General features: G+C 45.5%; 1 protein-coding gene across 3 annotated transcripts in view; it reads right to left on the bottom strand.

Annotated features, from left to right (window-relative positions):
- The window catches only part of CCDC30 (coiled-coil domain containing 30), a 36,804-nt gene that overhangs the window by 5,071 nt on the left and 9,688 nt on the right, over positions 1-22,045 (bottom strand). For 2 of the 3 annotated variants that reach the window (XM_083452073.1, XM_083452074.1), the window contains exons 4-20: positions 19,076-19,353; positions 17,469-17,622; positions 15,689-15,742; positions 13,475-13,590; positions 12,524-12,634; positions 11,324-11,403; positions 10,664-10,856; positions 7,258-7,350; positions 6,966-7,091; positions 6,585-6,701; positions 6,103-6,272; positions 5,312-5,558; positions 4,032-4,193; positions 3,113-3,322; positions 2,197-2,354; positions 1,380-1,545; positions 594-715 (exon numbers count right to left, since the gene is read on the bottom strand). In XM_083452073.1, the coding sequence (XP_083308199.1) occupies positions 594-715; positions 1,380-1,545; positions 2,197-2,354; positions 3,113-3,322; positions 4,032-4,193; positions 5,312-5,558; positions 6,103-6,272; positions 6,585-6,701; positions 6,966-7,091; positions 7,258-7,350; positions 10,664-10,856; positions 11,324-11,403; positions 12,524-12,634; positions 13,475-13,590; positions 15,689-15,734 (2,117 nt within the window). In that variant the 5' untranslated portion in view covers positions 15,735-15,742; positions 17,469-17,622; positions 19,076-19,353. The remainder of the gene's footprint in view (positions 1-593; positions 716-1,379; positions 1,546-2,196; positions 2,355-3,112; positions 3,323-4,031; positions 4,194-5,311; positions 5,559-6,102; positions 6,273-6,584; positions 6,702-6,965; positions 7,092-7,257; positions 7,351-10,663; positions 10,857-11,323; positions 11,404-12,523; positions 12,635-13,474; positions 13,591-15,688; positions 15,743-17,468; positions 17,623-19,075; positions 19,354-22,045) is intronic. The other variant, XM_083452072.1, reaches the window with a different exon arrangement.

Below are 22,045 nucleotides of genomic sequence, written 5' to 3'. Positions count from 1 at the left end.
CACAGCCAAGTCAGCGGAGGCCTGGCAATCTGTCTTCCCTTAGTCAGCACCCAGCTCCTGACTTCCACCCAGTCCAGGGGGTGGCTTCCTCCTCATCAGTGGCACTTAGATCTATAGATGAACACGAAAAGGGAAGAAGCATATGACCCATCCCAAAGACTCGAGACATGTAGCATTTATTGCCACTGGTGCATGCAGGAGAAACCCCCTATGGATGGCCACTGCTGCCATTAGCCCAGGGCTGAGGAATCTTTTCCAGCCTGAGGCTACATCCTCAAATGGACAACCTTCCAGGGGCCACAAACCAGTGGTGGGTGAGGTCAGAGGCAAAGGTGGGAAGAGCAGTGACTGCCCAGTAGGCTGGTTTCTGCATAGGGACCCTTCTCTCTGCTGTCCACCCAAGCAAGCAAGAGGCAGAGTTCAAGGACACAGTCCAGGCAGACAAAAGCACGCAAGGAGGCAGCAAAGCAGAGCCAGGAAGGAGTGTGGCCTGAAGATAATCCCAAGGGAAAGGCAGATAAACCTGGAGGGCTGGATTCAGGCCCCAGGCCAAAGGTTCCACAGCCATGCTTTAATCTCATTTGTGTAGTCACCTGACAGAAATGGCCACCTCCTTCAAGATGTGCTCATACTCCTCCCGGAGGGCTTCCCTCTCCTGTTGCAACCCCAACAGCTGCCCTGAAATCTTCTGGCTGTATTTCTGACACTGGAGATGCTGAAAAGGAGATTTGGCATGGGGTCATCAGTCAATTGCCAACCAAATTCAGCCAGAGGCCAGCCATGTGGACAAGATGGCAGGCGGTCACTTGTGACAGAGCACATGTAGCTGCTGTTCTAAAAGGACAATCCCTGGTCTCAACCTTGCAGAGCCTGGAATGAGAGAATCTAAGGGCTACCTGCTCCCATATGCTCACCCAAGAGGCACTGTATAGGCTACCATGAAAGGGTCTCTGTAATGTTGTGATAATTGTTCAGGTAACTATAATACATGATTTAAAGTATGTGTTAGGTTAGGAGGGGAAGACAAAATGTGCTTGGAAGTGATTGGTGATTGAATAAGCATTTGAAAGGGAGTTTGAATGCTGATGGGAGACAGTTTGGGGTGGGGGGGTCAGCTGAGTTTGGGAGTGGGTGGCAGTGGAGAGAGTGTTTGGATGGTAGCAGGGCTGGTTTAATAGAATAGGATCAGTATTGCTATCAGCCACTGCTTTATATGAGACAAAGTAACAGGTAAGAGAACACAAAACTGAAACCATCTGCTTCTGTACACTAAGTAATCACAAAAGCCTTATTTATTATTTCTGTCTTTGTAGATTGAAAAAATGGTAAACTGAATTCATTGCTGGATTTGTCCATCCCTAGCAGCGACCTTTTCTCACCTCATTGGAGAGGGTTTTCTTCTCTTCTTCCAGGATCCGCAACTGGGCCTCCTGATGCTGATGCTGGATCTGCAGCTCAGCAAAAGTCCTGGCCAGTTGTGCCTCATTCTCCTGGGAGTGCCTGAGCTGCTGCTGCAGATCTTCTGTCTGCTGATCCAGGAGCTTCCTGGCAGCCAACAAGGAGAAAAGTCCGGTGATGCAAAACAGGAAATCATCCAGTGTGGTTCATTTTTCCGTGGTCATTAGTAACAGTGGGTTGTATCCGACTACGTTCTACTCAGAGTAAACTTATTAATGTACCTGGGTTAGTGAATATCAATGGGTCTAGCTTTGAGTAGAGCTTGCACTGGACATAACCTAATGACTGGATGCCAACTGCAAATATGGTATTTGGTAAGTTTGACAGTTTTGCAGCTTTTCATTTAATGATAACTAAAATAAACATGCTAAATTGGATCACTCTCTGGGGCATCACCATTTATTTATTTTTTTGGTAATGCCAATTATCCAATTCAAAAATGCAAATTATCCTTTGCATCTTATCCAATTCAAAATAGCCCTATGCAGATTACCCCATTCATAGTCTCTCAGCCAAGCCTACTTCATAGAGTTCTGAGGATAAAATGGGAGCGAGAAGAAACGTGCATGCCACCTCGAGCTTCTTGGAGAGAAAGTGGAATGAAAATGTAATAATTAATAAAGAATAAAGAGCAAACTTTTCCTGGCCAAATCCCTGCTGATTATCAGCTGGCCAAATCTCCCTACACCACATAATCTGTTCCTGTCTTACAGAAGAGAAACAGGTGATTTCTGCTACCTTTTTCGCTGCTCCTCTTGGAACTGCCGCTGGGCCTTGGTTTCCTCTTCCCTGGCCTCCTTCAGCTGCTCCTCCAGCTGCTTCCTCACCAAGACGTGGGTCTCAGAGAGCCGTACTTGGTGGTGAGATTCCTTCAGTGTTTGCTGCAGTTCCAAAATCTAAGAAGAAGGTGATGCGAGACAGCAAGGGCTCTGAGTGGCCCAGGTAGGTAACCATTAACAAAAGGGACCTGAAGAATTTAGGAACTAAATAGTCACAGCTGTATGGGATGCCGGAGAAGTTGGATGGGAGGAAAGAGCAGCCTCGGGAGCAGCAGAGATTTGGAAGGAAGAGATACACAGAAAGCAAAGCATTGCCTCAATATGGGAGATGCAGCAGGAATGAACAAAGAACTCTTTATGGGCTACAACAACCCAGTGACACTCATCAGAAAGCAGCAAGAGGGTTGTAGGAGGATGTTTCAAACTAAAGAACATTACTTAAGAACATAAGAAGAGTCTGCTGGATCAGGCCAGAGGGGGCCTGTCTAGTCCAGCATCCTTTTCTCACAATGGCCAACCAGAGACCTATTATGGGAAGCCCACAAGCAGGACTTGAGCACAAGAGCACTCTCCCTCCTGTGGTGTTCAGAAGCATTGCTGCCTCCAACCATGAATGCAGAGTGCAGGTATCCTGGCCAGCAGTCCTCAATAGCCCCCTCCTCCATGAACTGGTCCAGCCCTCTTTTAAAGCCATCCAAGTTGGTGGCCATCACTGCCTCCTGTGGGAGCAAATTCCACTATTTAACCAAGCCACATTGAGGCACATAGTGCAAAGCAGGGTCTAATTTTTTTAACTAAACAAATACTTCTGCAACTTTTCAAGATGGCATTGTCAAAAGCAGCTAGGGACCGTGAACCCAGCTGTGGCCACTGACCTTTCTCTCAGCCTCAGTGGCCCTGGCTTTCTCCTGGGCGATCTTCTCCCTCAGGCTGCTCAGCTGCTTGGCCGCCTGTGTCTGCCTGAGCAACTCCAGCTCCAGCTCTTTGACCTTCTGCTGGCTGAGCTCCCACTGTGAAGTGAGTGACGAACAGGCCTTGGCGGAGTCGGAGAGCTTCAGTTGCATTTGCCTCAGCTCGGCTTTGACCTGAAAGAGTGGGGCAGAGAAAAGGTGGCACTTTCAGGAAAGTGGGACAACAAAAGGGCAGTTCCCTGATAAATGTCCAGGCCCTCATTGCCAGGCAAAGAACTCCAACTCCCAGCTATGGGTCTGCCAAAGGCTTCAACACTCAAATCTGACTGGGACATGAGGCAAACAGGAGGTGACACGGCTCAGCTGGTACATAAAAGTATTGATACAGGGCTAAGTGCAAGCTAAAATGGTGATCCAACAAGCAACACCTTCTGTTTGGAGAGCTATTTGCATGGCAAGACTAGGCAAGCAAACGCCAACTGAGTCTTACTCAGAGGAGACCTACTGAGATTAATGGACCTTAAGTTAGTCATGTCCACTAATTTCCAAGGGTCTGCTTTGGGTGGAACTTGGTTGGCCACAGGCCACAAAATTCAGCCTGAGAGGGCCAGGAATAAGCAAAGAGATGTCTTTTCAAGAAGCACCTCATGAATATTATAATGAAAATTATGTGTTAGTCAAGTGGAGATGCTTTGGCCTAACAAAGCTAGGGCATAAATCTGTTCAATGAACACATGTCTTAAAAGGAGGAGGAGGAGGAGGAAGGAGGAAGAAAAGGAGGAGGAAAAAGAGGAGGAATAAGACAAAGAAGAAGGGGCATGTCCCCATCCCTTTCAAAACTGTCACTTGGATTTCCTGCCCCTATGGGGATGGGTGCACCTACCTTGATGTTTTCTTGCTGAAGCAAGATGTTGCATTTCAAGTTCTTCTCCCTTTCGTACCTCAGCTCTTTCTCGGCGGAGCTGCCCAAGTTCTGGATGCGCTGAACATCCTGCCAGAGAAGATGCCCGTCCTCCTTCTGCTCAGGTCTCTCCCCCAGCAGACCCTGTGAGACAGAGCAGAAGCTGTGAGGAAGGCAGCTGATACAGTTGCCAGATGAATGCAGAGAGGAGCAACACAGGGCTTGGACTGGGACTGGGACCATTTCCCGCTCTCTGTGACACACCCTGAGCAGTATTGGCCACATGAGCTGGGGACACGCCCAACACTGCCTAGGAGCCTTCTGGGAACCAAGTGATGCTCAGTAGCCAATCCCATGCCAATACCTGCCACAATGCTCCCAGATCTGCTGAGCTCTCTCAGCCTTGCCAATAGACCACTGAGGGTTGCCAGTAGACCATGGGTTGTATACATCTATCCAATGCAAGTCCTACTCAGAGTGGACGCACTGCAATTAATGCATAGTTCAATCACGGAACTTGCTTTCACAGGAGGCAGTGAAAGCCACCAACTTGGATGGCTTTAAAAGTGGATTAGAGAAATTCCTTGAGAAGGCTCTTGATGGCTACTAGCCATGCCAGCTATGCTGGAAACCACAAGAGGAGAGAAGGTTCGTGAGCTCTGGTCCTGCTTGCTGGTTTTCCACAGGCATCTGGTTGGCCACAGTGAGAACAAGATGCTGGACTAGGTGAGCTCCTAGCCTACTCCAGCAGGTTCTTCATATGTTCTTAATGGGAATGACTAACTCAGGTCCATTCTTTTCAGTGGGTCTACTCTGCATAGGGCATAGTTGAATACACCCCTATACACCTGTGACTATGGACTATCCACCCACCAATGAAACATTAGGAAGAACTTTGAGCATAAGAGCTGTTCAGCAATGGAACAGACAGCCTCAGGAGGTAGTGAAGTCTCCTTCTTTGGAGGTTTTTCAACAGAGGTCGGGTGGTCATCTGTCCAGGATTATTTAGCTGTTATTCTTGCATTGCAGGGGGTTGGACTATAGGACCCTTAAGGAGCTCCTCCCAACTCTACAATTCTGAAAAATAGCTTTGGAAAGTTCTAGGTTCCTCTGTTTACATCTGCATCTGCAATGATTCCATGTTCCTACTGAGACACCCCCCCCCCCCCAAATCCCAGCACTTTCTCTTTTTTGCAGGAGGCTGTCTTACTTTGGGGGAACCTCTGTCTTGAAGAGGTATTTCATTCAGGAAGCCTTCTTACCTGCTTCGGTTCCCCATCTGTGCTTCCCATGGGAGTCTGTGTCTTGCGGGGTGGATTCTCTCCAAAGCCAGCCTCGCGTTTCGCCCTGACGTTTGCCGTGCTCTTGGTGTTAAGCTGACACTGGAGATCCAGCATGTCTTTCCTTAACTGCATGTTTTCTTCCCACAGGCGTCTTCTCTCTTCATAGCTCTCCTTAACCTTCTTTTCTAGTTCCTCTGTTTTCTTCTTGCTCTCTAACAATTTAACACTTGAGGTTGAAGGGGGAGGGGGGGAGAGAAAGAGGCCGACAGATATATGCCATTTACTGCAGCATAACCTATTAAAAATGGGGTGTGAGTTTTGTAATTCCCCCAAGATAAGGGACAAAAATATAAGCATGGATACTTGCTGGAGTATTGGTGGCTTCTTGACATGGGCTGGGTACAAACCATCCACTTAAAGCACATGATATACCCCAGGGAATCCTGAGAACTGCAGTTTGTTAAGGGTGCTGAGAGTTGTTGGGAGACCCCTCACAGAGCTACAGTTCCCAGCACCCTTAACAAACTGCAGTGCTCATTTATTAGTGTGGTGGCAGGGAGAGACATGACTGCAAATGTGGTATCAGAGTGCTTTAAGTATATGGTGTGGAAGTGAGCCAAGCCCTATTCAGAGAAGCCCTATGAGAGTCATGTCTACTTATTTCAGTAGGTCTGCTCTGAGCAGGCTCGACACTGGAGACAGCTCAGTATGCTTAGAAATGCATACATTGGGATAAAATATACTTTTAAAAATTTATTTAGATATTTTACCGCAGCTGCTCTCTTTCTTCTCCCTGGCTGTGGATCTGATCTTCCAAAGCCCTCTCCTTAGCTGTCAGCTCAGTGCATATCCTCCGGCTTCCCAACGATATTTCCCCAGGTTTTTTCCCTTCTGTAAGAACGTGGTTGAGCTGCTCACATTCCTGGAAGAGCTCTGACACCTGCAAGGTTAGGAACGCAAATATCCCAAGTTAAGAGCGCTGACCAGGACCAAGTAAAGTGTGGCCCTAAAGGGGTGGGCTTGTGCAACTCAAACAGCACCCTCACCCTTCCAAATATCACATGGCAGTGTTCTGAAAATGTTGGGGGACCTCACTCTGTAATGTGATGTGGGTCCTCCTGGTTCAAGGTGGGGAGTGGGAGGCTAAGATCCAGTCATAGTGTACTCGATGGTCTGTCTCAACAGAAGGAAGCTTATTCATGGGCATTGTTTTCAAAGCACTTCTGATTACTAAGCTTCCCACAAGGCTCACCTTCATTTCCAGCATCACATTCTCCTGCTGTAGTTTCTCAAGAGTCACGTGCAGAAAATCTCTTTCCTCAGCTGCTCCCCGAAGCCGCAGAAGCTCTGACTTGGAACTGTGCAGCTCCTGGTTGAACAGCCAAAGGAGTTAGCTGGGCCGGCTTGCAATGAGAGCTCTTTAGCTGGCAAGTTACTGTTATAGTTTGGGGGGTGGGCTCAGTCTGGATGATACCCAGGGGTCCTTTCCAAGCCCGTGATCTTGTGTATGTGAGGCTCGAATCTCTAACAGGAAACTTGCTGAACCAGTCAAACTATTTCCCTTGCACCAGCTGACCTAGTTCTTGGAGGCTTTCTAAAAGCAGCTGACAATAATAACTTGGGGACCACTCACCTTCTTTCCATCTTTCAATGCTTTCTGTGTCATTTCGAGGTTGCAGGCCAGCTGCTTCCTCCACTCTGTCTCCTCCAAGAGTTTGCTTTCCAGCTCTTCCACTTTCTCTCGCTTACTTTTCTCCACCTGAGACCAGTGAAAATTGCAACCATTGTCAGCCTGCTGAAAGGGGAGGTCTGCAAGTATGGACCATGCAACCCAATGGTGTTGGGCCTCAGAGGTGCACCTCCACCTTCCACCTCCTTCCCAATCTAGGGGCCCCCAAAACACCCCCTTCAACCTTGCTCCTTGCCTCTTGGGAATCTGCCACTTTGCTTGTTTCTTCGTCAGCCATATCGGATTTACTCTTCTGCGCTTTCCAGAGTTCTGCCTCTAAACGAGAAATCTTGACACACACCCCAAACAAGAGGGAAGAGGTTTTATTTTTTAAAAAAGAAGTGCCTTTTTCAGTCCCCCAACCCCTTCACACAACTCCTGATGTTGGAATACATGGCTTGGGTGCCCAGGTTACCTGAAAGCTCATATGTCCCACTACAAGTCTGCCCTAGTTTTAAGATCCTCAGGGGAGTACCTTCTCTCCGAGAGGCATGGCTGGTGATGACATGAGAGCCTTTTCTGTAGCTGCTGCCATATTGTGGAATTCCCTCCCAAGAGAGGTTACACCCTCTTTATTAACCTATCGCCAACAGGTTAAGACCTTCCTGTTCAGATAGGCCTTTGGAAACGAAGGGGCAGATGATGCTGACCTGAAGTCAGGGCAAACTGGATTTTAATTGCTGGTTCTGAATGTGTTTTGATATATTTTAACTATTATTTGTATTTTATAACAATGTTTTTAAATGTAACCTGAGAGGAAGGTGGGAGAGATGTGTTATATATATTAATAAATTATATTTTAAGATGTGGTAGATATAATATTTAATATGCTTTATACATTTGCTGAAATTTCAGCAGCCAGTATTCTTTGTATTTTGATTTTGGGATTCATTGTTTAGATTGTATTTTTATGCTGTTTACTGCTCTGAGCTCCCACAGGAGGAAGGGCAGTATAGAAATGGAATCAACCAACCAACCAATCAATCAATCAATCAATCAATCAAAGAAAAGCTGGTTGAGAGTGTGAGCTGAGAACTCATGAGCTCAAACCTCACCTTCCCTCTGAATCCTTTGGAAAGTGGGCTATGCCACACATGTATGCAAAAAAAGGCCTGGCTTCAGGTGCCGGCATATCTGATATAGCAAGGCCGGGTGCGATGCCTCTGCTTGGGACCACACAGGATCACTGCCAGTGCGAAGACACAGCTCTGGGCTAAATGGAGCACAGGCCTGACTCAGGACCAAACAGAAAATACATTAAACTGGGGCTCCAGATCCTGCTAGACTCCAGCCCCCATCAGTCCTAGCCAGCTGGGTCAACGGCAAGAGACGATGGAATTGCTGCCCCAAGCCCTATGTTAGGGTAAAGGACAGACAATAATTATGATTAACAATAATAATAACAACAATGTCCTATCCAGGAGACTTTCCCCATGAGAAATGTCAGCCACCCCACTCGTTCCCTCATTTTCTATTGCTGTGGCACCGGAACAGAACCCCCACTTAGGAGCAAAACTGAGAATTATTATAGTTCCGTTCAGTGCTTTTTTTTCTATTAAAAAAATGTTTAGGAGTACTCTCATTTTCCTACTCACATTGAAATACTGCCCCTCAATGAGGCCAAACTGAAATTCACAAAATGTTTAGGGATATGCGTCCCCCTGGGTCCCCCCAGAAAAAAGCACTGGTTCCATTCACCTAGGAGAGATAGGGTTGTTTTTGGTTTTGCAAAGAACCCTCCATCTCCATCAAGAGATGAAACCCAGGACCTTGTGGTCTGGATGAGGCCAGGAACTGGGCTTAGTAAGAAGTGTTGGCCCTACAGTTAGGCCAGGGCTAAGGAACCTCTCTGAGCCCCCAGATGCTGTTGAACCACAACATCCATCACCCCTGACTGTCGGCCATGCTAGCTAGGGCTGATTAGAGTTGTTGTCCAGGAGCATCTGCAGGGCCACCCTTCCTACAAAGCGAGGAAAACCAAATGAAAATACCTGGGTGCCATGTTCTCTCACTGATCTCCTCCAATTGAGCTACTCCTGGGTATATTATGTTTCTTTCTGGCTCCCTATCACTGAAGTATTCCTGTAGCTCCATCTTATGAAGGGAGGCACACGAGGCCCTTGGCTCAGGAAGACTCCAACTGCTCTTGACAGTTGGAAACTGTTAGCTCAGCCTTATAGCTTCCAACTGTTCGGGGTTCTAGATGGCTTTCCTGCCAGGGAGATTTCCCCTGCATTGGATCCAGTGATCATGCCTCACATCAGTCCTTTTTACCCACCAGCGTATATTCACCAACACAGCATACAAAAAATATGTTATGTAACGGCAAATGGCTGACAAGAATGTGCATATTTATTTATTCAGAAGCCTTCTTCTGTTTCAAATTTTAAAATGTCTGCTGAAAACTCTTTTATTCTTCAGTCAGGCTTACTGCAGGCAGTTAAGAAGACATCTTTCCACAATAGTACAGTACGATGATTTCTTATTTTAACCTTTCAAATATGGTTTTTATTGTGTGGTTTTATGTGCAAATCACTGTGATCACTTTGGTATTTTTAAAATGAATTAGCATCATATAAATGTTTAAATAAAGAAAACATACGCCACTTGATTGTAAATTGGGAAAAACTGCATATAACGCGTATGTTCCGGGAAATGTGCCTGAATTTATTGAATAAATAAATAAATAAATCACAAACTGATGTGGAAAAGGGGTGAACTGAACTCAAAGTTGTTTAAAAAAAAGGAACCCAGAGAAATCAAAACTGATAGATTGTCTGTCCTAATACAACAACAACAACAACAAATAATAAATTATTTATACTCCGCCCATCTGGTTGGGTTTCCCCAGCCACTCTGGGCGGCTCCCAACAGAATATTAAAAACACGATAAAACATCAAACATTAAAAACTTCCCTAAACAGGGCTGCCTTCAGATGTCTTCTAAAAGTCAGATGGTTGTTTATTTCCTTGACATCTGATGGGAGGGCATTCCACAGGGCTGGTGCCACTACCGAGAAGGCCCTCTGCCTCACGTCCCAGAACTTAGAGACTGTCTGCTCCCTCCAAATCCTACCTCAGCCTTTACCCTTTTTCGAAGGTCACTGCCTGCTTGCCCTCCAGTTCAACCAACCATTTCACACCGTACAGACGTTCAACCCCAGCGGAGAAAAACAACAACACAAAATGCCTTGATGGTCAACAGGAACCCAGCTTGCAAGAGTGTGAACTGGGCTTTGAAAGCCCCTCCTGGACCCCAAGGTCTAGAGGAAAGACAGCCTTGTGACTTGCCTCAGTGGGAGAGACAGGAAGCAGAAGGCTTATTCCATCAACTTTGCCAGAGGTCTGGCTCCACCAAGCACCTCCTGCCCCTGAAATGGGGCAGCTGATCATTATAGGAATAACTGTCTAGAAATTGGTGTCTGAGTTTTGATTTTCCTCTTCCCTCCCTAACCCTTTTCCCTTGCATGTCATTTTTTAAAAAGCTGTAAACTTTCGCAGGCAGGGACTGTCTTGTTTTGGTTGTATGTGGGAGCCTTTGGGGCTGATGAGCGGGGTATAAAAATGCTCTAAACAAGTAACACCTGGCCAGTCATGGTTACCTTCCTCTGCAGTCCGTCTATCTCACACTCAAACTGCTCACGCTCATCCTTAGTCTGGTTCTGTGTCTCCCCTAGGAGGGACTCCAGTTCCTCATTCCTCTCCACCAGGTCCTCGTGTTCCCGCTCCAACTTCTGGAGCTTGTGCAGGAGCTGTGAGTTTTGGCATTCCACGCCTTCAATGGCTCGGCGGCACCTACGTCAAAGTGAAAGACATTGGCAGGAGGTCCCTGAAGCAGCTGGAACAGTTTAAGTTAAAGATTTGAAATTCATGTTGCCATCTTCAATTGGGCCCGGAAACTGACTGGCAATCAGAGGTGCTGTGCTACCTGATGTAACCTGAGATTCTACCAGTATCCTCTGTGTGAATGGACCAAAGCAGAAATTCACAAAATGTAGTTTTGCAGAAGCAAGGATCGTGGGCAATTAAACAACAGCATCAAAGAAAGCAGCACATTTACATAATTTAAGTGATCACAGAATCACAGAATTGTCAAGTTTGAAAGGACCACAAGGATCATCTAGTTCAACCTCCTGCAAAGCAAGAATCCTTTGCCCAATGTGAGGCTCAAACTCACAACCCTGAGATTAAAAGTCTCATGATCTACCAACTGAGACTTGGTGGAAATCATTTGCTTTTTGATATTTGCTTAGCTTATTCACCTCTGATGAAGGGCCTTGTTATGTTCAGATTCTGAGGCAGCTTCGTCCAAAATGCTTGTCTCCTCTTCAGCTTTTTTATCCTGTGATCCAAGAAAATTTAGGAGCATAGTAAACTACCTTATATCCAGACAGACCACAGGTCCATCTAGTTCAGCCTGGCCACCAGCAGCTCTCCAGGTTTTCAGGCAGGAATCTTTTCCAGCCCGTCTTGATATGACCTCATGCATGCAAGGTGGGGCCCCAACCACATTGTCCCATAGTTGCAAATCCTATTCAGCAAAGGTCCTCCTACAATGTTAATTAGAAGCTCCCTTCTCCAATTACTTTTGTTCCTCACAGCTAATGAACAGGCTCTTTACTGGTCCATAGTTGGCCAGTTCTGTTCTCTGCTTGAAGGCCCATGTTAATTACTGCTTTTTTTCTATTTTTTTGTCTATTCTTTCAGGTCTGTTTCCTACCCTCCATGAGAAGTGGGGTTCCTCTACAAGTGTTGCCAGGGCTGGGGGTAAAGCACTCAAAACATATATTTAGAACAGCATGATTCCCCTTTAAACAGTCATGGCTTCCCCCAAAGGATTCTGGGAGCTGTTGTTTGGTTAAGGGTGCTAACAGTCATGAAGCGGCACCTTAGTCCCCTCACAGAGCTACAATTCCCAGAGTTCCCTATGAAGTGGGAAGGATTTTTAAGCCACTCTGGGAACTGTAGCTTTCAGAGGGGACTAGGGTTCTTCTAACAAATCTCAGCTCCCTTAACAGACTATGGCTCCTTTGGGGGAAAGCCATGACTGTTTAAAGTGGTGCTTTTAATATTTCTCTAACTGTATGGGGTGAATGTGGCCTAAGTGCTGGAAATAAGTGGTGGGTAGGAGAAGTGTTGAAGCCCCTTCAAATCACAACCTCCCCTCTACCACTTAAATCTGACCCTTATGTGGGGTGGAGTGAGAAGAAATAGACTGCCAGTATGGCATAGAGGATAGACAAGACTGGGAAGATCCAGGTTCAAATCCCCTGTTGGCCCCAAAGCTCACTCAGGAAACATGGGCCAGTAACTCTCTCTCTCTCTGACTAACCTACCTCACAGGGTTGTCATGAGGATAAAAGGGGGGAAATCAATTTATGCCACTCTTAACTTCCTTGGAGAATGCAGGGGACACAAAAATAACAAACAAACATGCAAACAAATAAATAAATTTAAAATACCTGCGACAAGCAGCCTTCTTGTTCTTTAGTTTGATCCGTCCTGGCTAATACATATCTTGGCTCTTCCTCAGTCACCTGATACTTGGGAACCTCCTCATCAAGCTTTTCAGCCTTAAATGCCAAAAAGAAAGAAAGAAAGAAAGAAAGACTTCCAATGGTTTTCATTCAGAAGAGAGAATTCACATCCAACCTCTGCTCTCTTGGGCCAGTTCACCCAGCTTAGAAAGACCCTCTCAGAGCAATTCCTCGCCTGCTGAGGATTTCCCCCTCCAAAATGATCTTGCATAATCTAAAAACAGTTTCTCTCAGTTTCTCATTTTTCCATTCTTCAGTTCTCCACAATTCCACATATTTATGTGATTTTTTAAAAAGTAAATTCTCATGAAAAAAGTACCAGAAGTTTGGTGTGTAATTCTCCTAATACACACATTTTTGCAAAGCAATCCCCCCTAATATAATGCATTTTTTATGCTCCCCCTCCCCAATATATGCACTTAGATGCAAACTTTACCCTAGTACTGTATAAGTATTCTTGTACACATTACTTGGCTGGAGAGCTGCCTTATAAAATTTAGAGACGTGTTAATAATGAAAACTGAATCAGAATTCTCCCCTATCCCTACTCAGCACCGAGAGGACCACCAAGCATGGGTAGTTGCAGTTAGCATTTTGGGTCGGCAATATAATAGGGTCAGCAACTTGGGCCATTGGCAACTGCCTGAGGATGCCAGCCCTTAGCGGCGAGCCTGTCTGAACAGATCAACACAACAGTTTAACTAAAAGCCAACCTGGTGCTCCAAAGGTTCACGTGCACAACCCCAACCTCCCCTGCCCTGCTCAGGTAAGCTGCAGCAATGCTGGTGATGGATGGGTGGCTCTTCGGCTCCACCACACACACCACACCGTCAACTATGGTCACTAGTACTCCAAACATTAGTGACCCAGACTGACCTGCTCCAAGAACATTTGTCTCTCCGAGTCGAGGAGTTGGACTCTGCTGCGTAGTGCCAGGATTTCTTGGTCCAATCGGATGTTCAGCTCCCTGGCCTTCTGTAGCTCTGACATTTCTAAAGGCAACCAGGGGCCATGACCAGCAGGTATCCAAGTAGACGCTGTTTTACATCTCAGAAATGGCACCGTTTTGCATTTTGTGACAGTGGCTCAGGCCACGATTGCCAAGTTTTGGAAGTCTTTTATCTCAACAAGCTGGAATATTGGTATTCCAAAGTGTGGCATAAGCAAAAAGTGCCCAGAGGCCCATGTGCTTCTTTGCCATAGGGTCTAATCTTATTTTATATACAGATAGAGAGGCTCAGGAGCATCAGGTCCCACAGGACCATACGACTGTCTTGGGTTTAATGCAGTTCAAGGTTACTTTTTATCTTTTTTTCACATCAAAAAACATATTTTTTTTATGTTTTTGCTTTTTATTGTTTTATGTTATAGAAGCCTTTGTAATTATTGATGACATATCCTTTCCCTCTTGGTATGTTTTACTACTGTATCCTCTACGTATTTGTTGGCAATGTGACAATTTTTTTAAAAAACGGGGAAAACTTGTTGGTTATTACTAAAATTCAATTTAAAAAATTGTAAACAAGAAAAATTGACGATCCAGTTCTTTAGAGGAGGCACACAGCCCATGATGTTTCCTGGGCACATGACCAGGACATTGTTACTGAGTTGTGTCATACAAAGTGCTTTTTTTTCTGGGGGGACAGAGGGAGACACATACCCCTAAACAATTTGTGAAGCTTTGTACTTCTGTCCATTTATGGTATTTCTTTCCCCTGATTTGAACTATAAAATGGTGATTTTCATGTCAAAATGAGAGTACCCCTAAGCATTTTTAAAGGGAAAAAGCATTGGTCATACCCCTGCTGGAAGAACCCTCTTCAGAGTTTAACCTGGAGCTCCCAAAGCAAAACATCACAGGGGAGCAGTCTGTGAGGCCAACTAGGGAGATCCAGGGCCCTCGGGGGAACTAGCAAGCCAGCCTACCCCGCATGACATAAGTAGCCCCTTCTCAGGCTGAATTCAGATGACACTTTATTCTGTCTTCTTGACATTTCTTTACATGCTCAGTTTCCTGTTTTATTTGATCTTTCATCCAGCATAAAAGCCACTTCTGGGAATCTAGTGGAAGTTTAATGCTCATCCACGTTAATTGTTTCCGGGGGGAAATACAGCTGTACCACTTCAGGCTACAGGTGGGGTCAGTTGACTAGTTGCTCTTTCTGCACAAAAGGCTCCTTCTGCCTAGAAGACTAGACAGTGGCTCTAGCCCAAGCTTTTCCCCTGGCATGTTTTCAAGTACAAGGAATAACTGGGGGTTGAAGGAACATCCAGTCATGTCTGTTCCTACAATGTAGAGTGGTGCAGCTCAGATGCTAGTTGACTGCCCCAGTGAAAATGTCGTCAGAGAGGGACTGGGACTGAGAAAATACATGGAGACACTGCTAGGCAAGGCCAGGATTTGGCTGTTGCCCAGAAACATTGATAGCCAATGAGGGGGAACCAATGAGCTGCCTGGGCAGATGCAGCTATGATGGAACCGAGGACAGCACAGTTCTCTCTAATAACAAAATCAGCTGGTTGAGTGCCAATAGGATCATGCTTTTAAAAGCCACAAAGAAATAAGAGAGGTATGCCAGCATGCTTGTGGGGAATCCTAATGTTTGCAGAAGTACAAAAAAGAAAAGAAAGAAAAAAGAACAAGGATCTTAATGAAAATCCTTGCGGGGGAGAGAAGGGGAAGCTAAGGGAGCAAACAAACCCTGAAATATTCTTCAAAATTTGTTCATTCACCCCATCCCCCTAAATTGCTAAGTGATTTTTAGGAAAAGAAAAGGAGATGAGGAATGGAACGGAGTATCCAGGTCACGAGCATGCTGGGGCAGGCGTACTCCATGCTGCCTCTAGTATCAATTTCAGATGATGAGTGCGACATTTTGTTGCAGTTCCCCCCACTTACATCTCTGAAAACCGAATGCAGAGAAGGCTGTTGCCTTTATGCTCTGCTTGTTAAAAGCTCTGCTTGTTAAACATCTCTTTAGCCACTGCTGCAAACAGGATGCTGACCCAGATTGTCCTTTGGTCCAATACAAATCATAATTATTCCTGCAAATGTGCTAAGCAAGTGATAATAGGCAGCATGCAACTTACCACTGTCTTTCACCTTATTCGCCTCTTCTTTCAAGCTCTCTGCCATGGATGGAGCTGATTGAAAAATGGAGCAGTTTTGGGGGGTAGGAGGAGGAGAGTTATAGATTACTGCTGTCCCTATTATTAAACACATACACAGTAAGTACAAACAGTGTGCTGGAACAGTTTTCTTCAGCCTTGGGTCCACAGATGTTGGGACTACAAAACCCATGATCCTGGTCAGGGATTATGGGAGTTTTAGTTCAAAGACATCTAGGGACCCAAGGTTGAAGAACGCTGCTAGAAGAACTGTCCCAGAAATCTCCGATCAGAGGGGTCTGTGTGCTTTAGGCAATGCTTCTCTATTTACTAATTTTTAAAAATCCATAAATATAAATTTAAATGGATGTGTGTGGGGCACCAATAAACAACATTAAAGCAATTGCTAGGGACTAGCCATGTTCATCTATCATTGCAAAAATAAGAAATAATATTGTTGTTAACCTATAATAGTGATCTATTAAAAGTGAAAAAGGTTAGGAATAGCTGCTTTGTACCTAAAATAAATCAAGGATTCCATCTGATTTGTTTTGAAGAGGTAGAATAAATCCTTTACAACAGATTTCACAAATTATTAAAACACACAGGTCTTCTTAATACATCACCCAGAAGCCCAAGTATAACCTATAAAGCCTATCTGGATAAATTTCTAACCTTGAAACATGGAATGCTACAGAATAACATAAAATTCAAAATACTAAAAGCCATAGATACACAAACAAGTGCAAAAAAAGAAAACACCACTTGCAAATTGTAACAGATTTCTCACTGGCTCAATGCACTCGAGGGTCACCCAGAAAATGAATCCACCAGCAGCTCTGATGGGGATCTGGAGGCACACTGCTGTCAGGAGGCTGAGACACATTGTGCAGAACGTGCCCTCTGAGGCAAAAGCTGCCCTAAAAAGAAATTGATCAACCAAAGCAGAGCAGGAGGTTGGACTCTGCTGAGCAGAGCAGCCAGTCTGGGACCCACACTAACTGAAAGTTCTATGGTGATTTTGCAACACTCTCTGCCTTGAGGGAAAATGGAGTTTAGAGGGTCACATTCCCAACTTGTCAAGTCTTCGGGGGGGGGGGGCCCTCCTGGGGAGCCTCCTGTGTTTTACAAAACAGCTTCCACGTCTTTTTCCTAGAAAGTAGCTATTTTGGGGACAGAGGCTGAATATCTCTCTCCTTGAACTCAGTTCCCAGATGAGAGTTCTTGACTGCCTTGAATGCAAGTTAGAAATCTGAGCTGGCACAGATACCAAAATGTGTGTCAGGCTGTGTCCATCCCCATTTCCTCTTGATGGAGATCACCTGGTCACAGTGGCCCACGCTCTGACAACACCCAGATTAGACTACTGCAATGTGCTACATGGGAGGTTGCCTTTGAAAACGTCTAAAAACTCTCTTGGATAAAATCAAACCAAACCAAACCATAAGTGCTACACCATTAGCTGTGGCTGGCTATATGGAGCACATGTCGCCAGTCCTTAAACAGCAGTGCAAATTATTGGATACGCGACCAGGCTATTGAGGGCAAATAAAGAGAACAGCTCTGTAGCCCCCTTGGCTATTGCCAATATTTTTATATGTTAACATCATCTTAATGTATTCGTTTGTGTTTATATCTTATGTAAGATGGGGGGGGGGGGGATTGATGTAGTGTGCCATCTTCCGGAGAAGAAAAATGGATCACAGCCAAGGTCTGCCAAAAAAGTTTGAGTTGTCAGTGGATGCAAGCAGTTGGAACTCACCCAGTTTGCTCTGGTTTTCCTTCTGTGTGGCCAATTCTTCTGTCAGCCTCCGGATCTCTGCCTGCGCCAACTGCAACCTGTGTGTGGCTTCCTCCAGGTGCTGCTCAGTGTGCCTAAGCAAGGCACTTTGTCTAGCCAGCTCTTCAACATGAGACTAAAAGACAAAGTACAATATTTAGAGGAAGGGCCCTGGCTGGGGATGGCCTCTCTGCATCCTAGGTGACAGAACCTTCATTTTTAACAGATGGACACAAGCGGGCAGAATTAAGGGCCAATGACATTGCTTCTCACTCAGGGATGGGAAAGTGGTTGTGGGTGGAGCTAAGCTTTCTTAAAACTGGTGGCTTCATCTTACAATAGCACACAGCCCCTAGTACAGAGGTAGCAAATGTGGTGCCTTTCAGGATTACAGCTCCCATCAATTAAAACAAACAAACAAACAAAAATCTGTGGGCAAAATAGACCAATCTTCTCCTGACTTTGTACAGGACAGCTTCATAAGTTCACATAGATCTTCATCCCATAGGGGACTTTCCATTTCATTTCCCAAGGTTTCTGTCAGTGCTGTGTCTGGTCCTTCCACTACAACTTCTATAGACAACTTTTTCCAGGAATTATGTGATACCTTAAAAAAAATCAATGCATGGCTGTCTTTCAATTGACACCATGTTACCCTTGATGCGCCCAAAATACACTACAACGCTAAGCAGCATGAGCAGAAGTGAAAAGGGTTGGACCAATTTCTTCTCTTCCCCTTGCATTTCTTCATACTACTAATATAAATAACATGGAGAGTAAAAACAAACATAATGTTTTATAGGGTGAGCAGATGTTATCTGAAAACACCTCTTCTGCTCCCTGAATATGCATACTTCTCCCCTATCAATCTGGAGGGAAATTAATTGGGAAATCTTATGTTTTCCTGTCTTAGTGAGACCTGGAAACAAAATAGACAATTTTTTTAAAAAAGGAAAACGCCAGCTGAGGTGGCTAGCACATTAAGAACATAGGAACAGCCTGTTGGATCAGGCCAATGGCCCATATAGTCCAGAATCCTGTTCTCACAGTGGCCAACCAGATGCCCCAGAGGGAAACCTGTAAGCAGGATTCAAGCACAAGAGCCCTCTCCCCTCCTGTGGCTTCCAGCAACAGGTATTCAGAAGCATGGCTGCCTCCATCTATGAAGGGCAGAGCAGAGTCATTATGGCTAGTAGTCTTCAATAGTTCTCTCCTCCATGAGATGTCATTGGTCTTCAGCTGCTGAGTCAAGACCCTGTGCTACAGGGTGGGGAGCCTGTGGGCCTCCAGATGTTGTTGGACTCCCGTTCCCATCAGCCTTGGCCAGTATGGCCAACAGAAGTTGCAGTCCTCATCAGAAACCATTGCTGATCTACAACACATCACCCAGAGACCTACCAGTAGATTGCAAGCTAGCTTTTGTCCACCGCTGGTGCAGGCAATACTAAGCAAGGCAGACCAATGGCATGACTTGGTATAAGGCAGCTCCCTATGATTCTAGGGCAGAAAATGCTGCCTCAGTAATCCTGGCCCCATATGGACACCATGGCATTTCTGTTTCCGATGCTACACTTGAATGAAGACTATACTATGACTCTTTTGCAAGTTGCTATGGGAGCCTCTCAGGGCTTTAAGGCAGAATACAAAAGCGTTCCAAATAAAGAAGGGTGATATACCTGAAGCTGAGCAGCGCAAAGGCTTTCCAAACAGCTGGGGGATTGTGGTTTTTGCTCCAGCGCATCTATCTTCTCCAGCAGGGTGCTTCTCTCAACCAGCAAATAAGCAACCTGTTCACTGGGGCTGCTGTGGGCGATATCAAACAAGCCTTCCTGCTCCAACATTTCTTCCACTTCCTTCTGCTGAGATTCTGGTGGGGTGGGGAAGAAATGCACATCTAAGCATCCTAAAAAATGAACCAGCTTTCTTGGAAAGAGTTGCTGGGCTTCAACACAAGGCCTGAGACAGGAAAGACCCACCTCCAAGATCCACAGCCAAAGAGGGGTCTGCCTCCATGCCTGCCCAGAGAGCTGAAGGCAATTCAGCTGCTGCTTTGTTGTATTCACTCATTCCACTTCCACCTCCAGAAAATAAGATTTGCAAGGTTTTTGTCCCATTTAAAAACAAAACAAAACACTGTTCTCCACACTTGTCTGCCTCTATTCATAAAAAATATCACTATCAGAGCACTTTACAATAACCAAATACATATACAATAAAACCCACATAAAACCATAAAGGATAATATCAAAGTTTTCAACAGACATTTAAATGTTTAAACAGATGGCACTTGCTAAATCTTTATTAGAACAGCATTCCACAAGACTGGGCTAACAACCCTAAAGGCTCAGTTTTGTGTTACTGTCAGATGAGGCCTCCCAACTTGGGGAACAACCAACGATGCTCCTGCAGGTGATCTCCATGACTGAGCTGGGTTAAAAGGGTTCAAGAGGTATCCAAGTACCCTGTGCCTAAGTTGTTTAGGGATTTGCAAGTTAATACAAGGCCCTTGAACCCAGCATGGTAGTAAGTGGGCATTCAGTGTAGCTGTTTCAACAATGGGGTCACATGTTGTCAGACAACAGCTCCCATCAACAGTCTGGCCGCTGTGTTCTGCACCAGATGGACCTTCCGAATCAGGCCCAAGGGCAGCGAACTGCAGTAACCAAGCCTCGTGGCTCCCAATGCATGGACTGCAGTGGTGAGGCTATCCCAGTCCAGGAACAGCCATAGCTGGCAAACCAGACAAAGATGTGGGATAAATCTAGGGTATCATTTGGCTACTGTCTCTAGTTGACCTCTGATTTTAAATTTTTAAGTTGTTTTATTGCATGGTTTTATGTATGATTTTTACGTATGTCTTTTTTCCATGAAATATTTTTTTAAACAAAGAAATAGCCCATGCAACGTGATACTAGCACAGTCATTTCTGCTTCCCTCTTGCTCCCTTTTTGGTCGTTACTGCGCATCCTGAGCCTTTTGTACACCCGCTTTATTAAACTGCAGTTTAAAATCAAAGGGGATAGCAGAGAGTGGAAACCGCAGAGATGTTTTTGATTCCAAGAGCAAATGGAACCGGCAGCAGGGCCTCTGAGTGGAAACATGCAATTGATTTGGACAGGGAGTGGACAGTCTGGCTTTTGCTCTGTTTAAGCATGTGGAGCTCAGGGAGCGGAGAGAGGAACAATCGTGCCTAGGTACCACAGCAATGATTCCTATGTACTTTCTGTTCACATAGAAACATAGGAAGAACCCTGCTGGACCAGGCCAAAAGGAGCCCATCTAGTTCAGGATCCGGTTCTCGCAGTGGCCAATTAAATGCCTGTGGGAAGCAAGCCAACAGGATTTGAGCACAGAAACACTCTCCCCTCCTGCAGCTTCCAGCAACTGGTATTCAGAAGCATTGCTGCCTCCAGCTGTGGAGGCAAGTAGTCATCAATAGCCCCTCCTCTATTTGTCCAGTCGTCTGTGAAAGTCATTTAAGTTGGTGGCCATAACTGCCTCTTGCGGGAGCGAGTTTCATAGTTTAACTTTGCTCTGTGTGAAGAAGTCCTTTCTTCTATTTCATCTCAATCTCCCAACCTTTAGCTGTGTTGGATGTCCACAAATTCCAGTGTTATGAGAGGGGGTTTAGTTCACTTTTATTCTGTAGGCAAAACCACTGCTGTTCTCCTCTAGAGTCTTTCCTTCCTTCCATGTGATAAACCCAGGCTAATCTGGATGGTTCAGACATCACTGTCACTGGACAGATTCTTTTGCATTCACTGGGTTCACATTCCATAAAGACGGCACAGGTTTTGCTGATGACAGACTCTACTCTGTCAGCTGCCTCAGGCCAGTGGAGAGTAAGTTGCAGCTCTCCAGAAGTTGTTGGACTCCAGCTTCCATCAGCCTCGCCAGTGGCCAAGGATGATGGGAGCTGGATCCAGCAACATTGAATCTTGGACCTTCTGCATGAAAAGCAGATACTCTGCCGGTGAGGTTCAGCTTCTCCCCCTTACTTTTTCCAGCGGCCCACGTAGGTGGTCTGCTTTCCTCAGTGGCTGACCAGATGAATTTGGGAAGCCAGGAGGACCTGAGTGCAACAGTAACTCTCCCCACCTGCGATTCCCGGCATACTGCCTTTGATTCCCCACTTCCCCTTCCAGTCCTGGCAAGCACCAGCCACCAATGGTCACTTGGGAGGTGTGAAACCAGGGCACTGTGACTCTCATTGGGGAAATATGCTTTTGTTGAGAACCTTATACTAAGAGGAGAAGAGAGCGCTGGGAACCAGGTTTCAAAGTTAAGATGTGATATGTGGCATGGGTTGAATCAGATGAGAGCTGGAATACCATTACTGTTTTTGAATATGCTGGTCTCTTCTACTTCCATCTCTTTGAGGATACATTGAGAAGGTTATGTCTGTTTTATCTTGTTGCTGCTCTCTTAATTATTTTCCATGTAACTTTTCTGTGCATTGGCAACTGAGATTTAAACTGCCATAAGCTGCTTCAGGAGGCCAAGTTGGCTGCACAGCCAGGCACAAATACAATAAACGAGCAGGTCAATTTTAAAAAACA

Source organism: Podarcis tiliguerta (genome assembly GCF_965153285.1).
Source record: "Podarcis tiliguerta genome assembly, chromosome: 8".
Lineage (NCBI taxonomy): Eukaryota > Metazoa > Chordata > Lepidosauria > Squamata > Lacertidae > Podarcis > Podarcis tiliguerta.
This window is presented reverse-complemented; position numbering and strand designations above follow the sequence as displayed.